The sequence below is a fragment of the Trachymyrmex septentrionalis genome, unplaced genomic scaffold (assembly GCF_001594115.1).
Source record: "Trachymyrmex septentrionalis isolate Tsep2-gDNA-1 unplaced genomic scaffold, Tsep1.0 scaffold51, whole genome shotgun sequence".
NCBI lineage: Eukaryota > Metazoa > Arthropoda > Insecta > Hymenoptera > Formicidae > Trachymyrmex > Trachymyrmex septentrionalis.
In genome coordinates, this window is record NW_017305683.1 from 830165 (window position 1) to 839076 (window position 8912).

An 8912-nucleotide genomic window follows, 5' to 3' on the forward strand; every position below is an offset into this window, starting at 1 on the left:
CAACAAAACTTCTAAGCACTTATTATTTTAATATTTGTTCTTCCTTGACATAGGTTTGGAAATTACAAATATTTTTCTAGAAGACAAAAATCTAATTATAAAACATACGACGATAATTGAAAATACTCTTTAAGAATGACAACGACATACGACACAAATTTCGTCTAGCAATGGGAACTTCTCTTCCCTTTCTGCAGGATCTTCTTCCCGTTTCCTTCTCGGCTCAATTTCCTGCACAGCCCATCAGCTGTTACCCTCGTCGAACTTCCTTCGTAGTGGAAATGTTCGTATCGACGTCGGCAAGATGGATGCACGCAAACATTGATCGACATTGATCGTTTAAGAACGAAACCTTGCTAACGATTATCTTGACGTTCTTCTCTTGACGAAATTTCACGAGAACGCAGGCAAGAGAGATGCGTTATCTATCTCGACAGGTTCACAGCGTTTGATTCAAGAGCACCAGGATTTTATCACGGGGCAAGGTGTATTAAGCATTTTTTGTACGTGTTCCTCTCTTTCATGAGCGCATGATAAGTACTGCTCGAACGCTTGGCTTCGAGTCGGCGCGAGAGTCAACGACAACGACGACGATGAAGAGGGTGAGCTCGGCTCGGCCGTTTTATCGTGGCTCGCCGCTGAGCAAGCAGGGAACTCCATCTCTCACGCAACTTCAGGATTTGATGCATGTGCCGCCGGAACATTTGTTCGATCCCCCTCGAGTTCCTCCCTCCTCTCGACTCCTCTTGGGCCGTCTACCCTCCGGGAAGCGTTAGGTCTTGTCTCTCTCCTCGGTGTCTTTCTCTTCCTCGAATTTCTTCCTCCATCGCGTCCGCTCCCTTCACCCGCGCGTAACCCGCGCCGCCAGCCTTCGCCGACGGAGAGGGTATTGGCCGTCTCCACGGTGTAGGCAGGTTTATTTTTATTCCATACGATTCATTCGATTGAACATGACTTGTGGTTACAGCCCGGACGATATATTTCCGATATTACGGGACGACATTCCGACTCTCGTAGTCCCGCGAGTCTCTTGTATTCTTTGCCCATATCGCTCGTCCACCCCCGCGCGCCGCCCGCCGACCGGCGGGTAGAATACGTACGATCCTCTCTAGAATAATAGTAGCTTCCGGGGAATTCATGGTTGTACCCGCCCGCTTTCTCGCGGCGAGGCTAAGGGAACGGGCGTACGATCGTTACATCTGGTTCGATTTCGGAAATTAGCTCCCAGTATTTTCTGCAGCTCTTGGAAACCTTTGTCAGGTAAGGATCGTCCGGACACTGCCGCACGGTGATCCGTTAAGCTACATACGAGATCCAGTGGGAGATCTTTGTAACTCGTCTTAATTGCGGCCGTAAAGGAGCGAATCAATTTTCGAACGATAGGCGATTAGTTTCTTAATTCGAAAATAACGCGATCTGTTCAAAAATGGTTTTGATATTTTATTGTTAATTTATCTCGCATTCTGATTAGATCGAATATTAGTCTTATCAAAATGTTATCATATGAATCTGTCATTAATTAATCCTTAGTACACACGATAATTTTTCGAGTTTTTACTACACACGATAGGTTGTTCGTGCATGGAAAGATTTTACAGGACTATTTGCTTTAACTAGATATAGGTTTAAAATTAATTTTATTGGACCATCAAAATATTTGTGTAGAAAACTGGAGCATGATGAGTAATGCTGCAAAATATTTTGATATTTTAGTAATCAACTCGAGTCATATATAGCTATTTTGATGGTCCAATAAAAATTAAAATTTATTTTTAAATCTGTATTCAGCTAAATTTTTAGATATTTCAGCAAAATTGTTTCTGTGTGTTCCAGAATTAATTTTCATCACTTTTATAAAAATTGTTAAGTAATTCTTAACATATTTAAAATTGCAGAAAATAGTTGCAAGATTATATATTTTCGGAAAAAATTGTATATAAATTGTATAACTAATTTCTCGGTGCATGTAGGTGTATTCTGTATTTCAAAGAAAAAAGAAATGCGCAGGACACAAATAATCGTGTATATTAAATGATAGGGTTAACATCGCAGAGGAGCGTAAATGTAATAATTAAATATATTACGCGACACAACTCAAAAATATCTGACTTAACGAATCCAACAGCAGCTGCGAAGGCCATTTAAAGAAGTTAAAATCTCGTTCAATGTTTGTCACCGCAAAGAGCCGTGACGCGATGCTATTATTGCAGAAACAGCGGACGCGTTCACGGCAAAATGCGGGTTGTAATAATTGCGCGGCAACGTTAATTCGTTTCCCTTCTCGCGCGAATAATTTTCTACGTAAATACGTGTATGCATAATGGCGCATCTCCTACCCCTGCCGCGACCTTCTAATTAACACGTTACACTGTCCTAACGCGTCGCTTCGCACGAAATCGATACAGCGCGGCATTAATTATTGCTTTACGATGGTCCTTGATTAAATTACGATATCGCTGGTTATGTCGACTCGGATGTCGTAACCAATAGTAACCATCCGGTAAACACTTTGTCGCCTGGTCTGGGAAAATTCAGTTTGCCATCCGCGCATTAACACCATTTTGTAATACTATCACTATCGGGACATTGTACGACTAACGATACTGTTGTAATTACGTGAGCCACGACATAACTACGTGCTCGGTAACGATCTCAACGATATTAATATCTTTTATTGGTTCCCCTGTATTTTCGCAAATATGTGCACATCGTTTTAATTTAAATGAGGTTTACCTCGAATAAGCACGGAATTATTAAGTATTTTTTTAGCAGAGGAAAAATTGAAAAAGGAAAAACGTGATACGAAATCAAAGGATTAAAAGTAATAATTTGAAGCGATCAGGTCGAAAGTTTTTCTCTTTTTGTTTTACATATAATATAACATTTGTAATTAACAATAAAAATAAAATGATTAGATTATCTCATTAGGATTTATTTTTATACATACATAGAAAGAATACTTTTACTTAAATATCTAAACATTTTGGCAGATACAGATCTGAAAATAATTTTATTCGATCAATATCGTCAAAATATAATAATTATATAGAACACTCAAACTGGTTGCTAGAATATCAAAACTTTTTGCAGCATTGCTCATTATGTTTGAGTTTCCTATGTAATTATTTTGATGATCCAACAAAATATTTTTTAGATCTGTATCTAGCTAAATTTTTAGATACTTTAACAAAATTATTTTTTTCATATATGTATATTTTTTTAAATGAATATTTTAATATACGTATGTAGTTTAACATAAAATATAAGTGATTAAGGCCCGGTTGCACCAACTTTACTTTAATTTTAAGCGAAGCTTGAAATTCTGTTTGCCTCTATCTCTTTTTGGTTTTAAAACGAGTTAGAGAGAGTTTTAAGTCTCGTTTAAAGTCAAAGTAACGTTGCAAAAGGGCCTAAAACATTTTTATTTATGGATATTTACAAATGTTGAAAATATCTTAAAAAAATAGTCAATTTTAGTTTAATGTCTGTACAATTTTCAGCGGGTAATAGTTAATTTTTGAAAACCTAATATAATAACTTCAGTTGAAAGCTTGATAATTCGTTTCAGCTATCGCTCGCGTCGTAAAGGTTACTAATTAGGCGACGCTATGACAGTGCTAATAAATGGATGCGTTGACTCTAATACAATATATCGACATTGTGAGGGGGCGGTCGGATAACTAACGGTACACCTGAATTATCCGTTAATGAATAGTGATGTTGTGGGTAGCCCAGATTTATTCGATTATTTGCGAGATTGGTAGTAGTTTGTGGCGTGGCTACTCAAATTGGAAATTTCAGAAAGGTCTTCACGCGCATCGGTCATTAAATATAAACTATATAAAGCTCTCTGCGTTTAAGCCGATTTAATCCGCGAATATGGTCACAGCTGTTAAACAATGATAAAAAGCCAACGTGGCTAGATAAATTGTGACAATTGTTAAAAAAAAATGAAACAATCCGAAAACAGAATCACAAAATTGATGAATTTTCTAATTTATCATTACAGAGAAAATTGGAAGAGGAATGCATGCACAAGTAAATCATAAAATAATCTTGTTACTTCAAATTGGTACAAAGAAGCTGCTTCCTTCCAATTTATTTTAACTAAAGCCTCTGACTTTATACGTCTTTTGTATAAATCGTGTAAAATTCACAAAATAAAAACATTCGCAAATACCGAAAGCAATTAGAAATTTTATTCTGTTAAATTTAGGCCTCTGATATTCCAGTATTGAAATATTCAACTAAATCTTTTTTACCTTCACTACCGCACCAAATGTGATATCGTCGATTCTGTTTGTTCAAGAATTGGAATGCAAAATAATCGAGATAAATTTTCATTTGCGCGTACGTTTGTTCATTCTTGATCAGTCACATTCTAAAATTTTGATCAAATGAACAATACGGTTTTAATACGTATCAGTAAAATCGGTTAATTTAAATTGCAAAAGGATAACTCTTTATTTTAATATACGCGAAATCAAACGAGAGTTTGAGATAAATAAATAAATAAATAAAAATTAATAAGTAATTATTATTTTGCGTGATAATCGAAAGAATATTTTCCTTTGCCATCAGTTATCGTATTATGCATTAAATCTATATAATATTCCATTACTGTTTGGAAATAATCTACTTATTAATAATTTTTATCCATGTTGTAGAGCATGGACAAAATACAAGCAAGAAGAAGACAACATTTTCGAGGTTATTAAGAGGGCTGAAGACGCACAGGAAAGATAAACAAGGCCAAGCACAAGGCTCTCCTAGACACAGTCGCGCAAGAATAGGCGTACCTCAAAGAGTAAGTGTGTGTGTATGTGTGTGTGTGTGTGTGTGTGCGTGCGCGCGCGCGCACGCTCACATAATATTAAAAATTATATTTGAAAAGATAACGATGAGATATCTTTCTCGTCGGACCGATCGATTCATGCTAAATTGAATTCAGTATGAATTTATAAAAAGCACGAACTTCTGAAATATTGCGCTCAACGAGAGCGGAATAATGCACAGAGTGTATGAGTTTCGAAATTTCCCAGAGCTCTCTATTCATTTTAGCACTTTTGTCATACCAAATGTACGGCAGATAAATGTGAAATTGCTTGTCGTTGCGCTCGGTTTAATCATTATGCGCGTATGACTCAAAGGATCAGGTTCTATCGCGTAAGAATAAATTTTTCAAAAACGAACGCGCACACGTCATCATTTAATTCCGTTTTGCGAATCCATAATCGTAAACGCGTCCGCGTAAATCAATGTCGTATAATTGCGTGACCGACGTTATTGTGTGCGTGAAGCTTTTGCATGAGAGATCCTGACGACTAAATATTAAACCTCGCGCAAGTTTCTCGACAATAGTACGCGCAACGTAATTTTCATTGCCGTTGCTGAGGCTCGCGCTTTTTACTAAGCATATCCAGCCAGCAACGAACTGCCGACACGAATGACGGAACTCGGAAGAATTCTTGTCCATCTAGTATGCATGACTGTTTTTTTCGTGAAAAGCATCTCTTGTCATTCTGAAAAAGTCAATCCGAGGTATTATTCATTTTTCATGTGAATTGTGCCGTCCAATGGTGAAATGCAAGCTCAGCTTTAATATACGCGTTAATGGCGACTTGTTTTTTCACTATTAAACTGGCCTGTGAATTATACTGCATAGCGCATACATCAAATGAAACAAACTTTTACCTGAATCAGGAATATCTTTACGTTATTCAATACAATATTTAATATTAAGGTTTAAAAATTACTCAGTATTTAGAATAATTTTTAATGTTCCAAAGAATTTAAAAATTATTTTAATGTGGATTTTTTTTCTTACATTTACTGACAGAAAAAAATTACAAAATGAAATTGTATTTGGACCTCTGCTGGAATTTTGTTTTAATTTCTTCAACTATGAATATAAGAGAACAAAAAAATTATAAAGTCTATCTATTGATTAATTAGTAACGCGAAGAGTTAGCTTCTATTTCTATTCTATATTTCTATTCTATATTTTGTATAGATTAATTGTACACATATATTTCAAGATTTAATGGCTTAAATTATTGTCATAAAATTGATAAGTGATTCGCAATTGTTTATTCTCTTAGAAATATAAATTAATATATTATATTAGCTGCATGATATATTAGAAGATACGTTATATTTAAATTATATTTAAAGCGAACTCGGTATTGGTCGAAACAATTTTCAAGAATTTTATAAATTTATTCAACATTATATATCTGCTAATTTATAAAGCGCGACGACTTTTTATCTCTATACATTATTCTCTATACAATTCAAAAACTTATTTTATCTTATTTTTATTTAGCATTTTATCTTATTTTTATTTGCCAAAAAATATTTATTCTCTGCATTAATCCGAACAATGATGCTCGCGATTTACAACCACAGCCCGTTTATTTTTGAGGTGCGCTCTTGTATTTCACTCAACGTAATATTTTCCATTGAATTCGGCGAAAATGTATCCAATTAAAAAAAAGCTGCCGTTAATCGTTTTACGGCACGCGTAATCCTACACGGTGTAACAATTATCGATTTATTGCATTCACGATGATAAAGCCCCTCCTCCACTTTCTTTTCCCCATTGATCCATACGATCTCGATAATAACGGTTGCAATGCTATAAATCGCAAATTAAAAAATATTAATAAAAATCAGTCGTATACATTTCTCTAAACAATCATTGAATTAGAGAAGAATGGCTTTCCATGTTTTCATCCAGAATTCTTGTTTATCGTAATCTGTTATACGATCGATAGTACAGCCTTGTTAGCCTGTACAATAACTGTGCAAACTATTACAATAAACCACGATTGTTACCATATAAGGGGTCTATTTGGTGGAGTGTTGTGAATGATTCAAATAGCTAGTGTCGAGTAACACCAATTATTACATATGTTATTGCAATATCATTATCATCAATAATCGATTCTATTTCTGCTTAGCAATCCATATAGGTGACCAAAATAATTACGTTCACGTATAAAGCTTTCATTCCTACAGTGCATTAAGATATTATTTAATAGCAATTACGTACTCCAAGTACGATAATTTAAATTTTGAATTTATTGCGAGTCTAGAGAATGGAAATAACGTGCCGTTCTAGCAAATTCTATACATTTCCGACGAAAAAAGAAAGAAGAGAAAGGAGAGCATGCATCTGCAAGTGCTACTGAAGAAGTAAAGATACCTAAGATTTCCCATGTGTCTCCAATTTGTTAACCTGTGTCGACGACTTCGCGTGTCCCACACGGCTCGCCGTCGCGGGCATATCTAATTTTATCCCTAGATATTAGTCGCCTGATATATATCCAAGATATCGTAGAAATAAGCTTGGGGACTGCAGTTCGTAACGCTCCTAGTGAAATTTCAGCCCGGCGATCATTTACGCCGGCTTATAGGTATTACTTTTATGCAGCTTGCTGCACCGCGACACGATTAGTGTAATCAAATTATAGTTACCCTTATCGATCGTGAAACTCACGAGCCATCTTGGTAGCGGAAACAACGTGAAACAACGGAAGTGAATATTTATTACGTTACAATTCGCGCGTGGGTGGGATTTCGATTTAAATGCAGTTGCAGGTAAAATGTCGCGAAGCAATTATTTCTGCATTAATTTCATACGACTTTTATAGAACGGTCGTTATTATCAGCATTATCTGTTTTGGATTGAAACCGGAAATTTGAGGAAAAACGTTACAGGTTGAATATTTTAAATTGGCAAATAACCGAAAAATTACTGTTTCCACGTACGTTGATAAATCACAATCGGTAGTGTAGTTTTTTTGTTTTATATGGCTTTTTCAAAAGTTTCTGTAAATTTCAATGTGATATTCCGTATCATACTTATACATTACGCGTGTTTCCTGAAACGCGTGATTTCTGTAAATAAATCTCGTAGGTAAACAAAGCTTAAAATTATAAACCGGTGGCTAGTATCGGATGAAAAGTTTCCTGTAAATGAACATTTCCCGGAGGCATGCATACTGACACACGCCGGTAACGTCGCTTTCGTGTATTAACGGCAAACAAGCCGAGGTTGAGTTGCTCTTGATCTCTGTATGCGTATTCCGTCCGCGTGCACGGGCCGCATCAATGTGTATGCACGCGCTTGCACCCGTGCATAATGCGGGCAGCCGGCGATCCTGCAAGTGCCAGCAATGAGATTCCCACGCTTGGTTTAAAATATATACACGTGTGTATGTATAGTATGTGCGTGCCTGTGCGTGTGTGCGTCTACTACTGTGGCAGTATCCGAATTTAGAGCGTAAATGCATCTTCGAACAGAGAACGTTAACTCGTTGACCCGCGTAGGTAAATTTATGCGTATGCAATTCGGAAAAATGTGTTTGCATTACGCCCGGCGATAAAATGAACGGCGTATTTTTCAGCTATGGACCCGTATGGATACATGAACCAGGGAGGAAATAGATTTTATCTTCTTCGCCCATGTGCGCAGGTAGAAGAGAAACGTGGCAAGAAATTTGCGAAGTTTTCACAATATCGTATGAAAGCGCTTCCGTTTTTATTATGCAAACACGAAAGTTGCCGAAACAAATAATGGGGAAATTTAATTACATTTTCCCGTCTTTTTTCAAATTTTTCATCACAATTCTTTCAATTATAACAAACGGTTGAATGCATAAGCGATTTTGAAATTAAATCTTGAGAAATTGCATGACAGAACCAGTTTTCTATCGCAACTTTCCGCAGCTTTCCGTGCATTTCTAGAAAGATTTTCGTAACCCGGTATTTTCTTAGCCAAGTATAAATACAGATGGATGCTTAACGTGCAAATGCTTTCCGTATTTCTTTAATTCACCGTGTAAATAGTTTTAGATTAAGTACGGTCAGCTTTAATAAAATAATATGTATATATATATATATATATA

At 36.1% G+C, this 8912-nt stretch overlaps 1 protein-coding gene across 2 annotated transcripts in view; it reads left to right on the plus strand.

The window, feature by feature from the left end:
- Window positions 1-8912, plus strand: part of LOC108751750 (SAM and SH3 domain-containing protein 1-like) — a 366503-nt gene that overhangs the window by 310715 nt on the left and 46876 nt on the right. For both annotated transcript variants that reach the window (XM_018492138.1, XM_018492139.1), the window contains exon 5: window positions 4668-4807. In XM_018492138.1, coding sequence (XP_018347640.1) covers window positions 4668-4807 — 140 coding nt within the window. The remainder of the gene's footprint in view (window positions 1-4667; window positions 4808-8912) is intronic.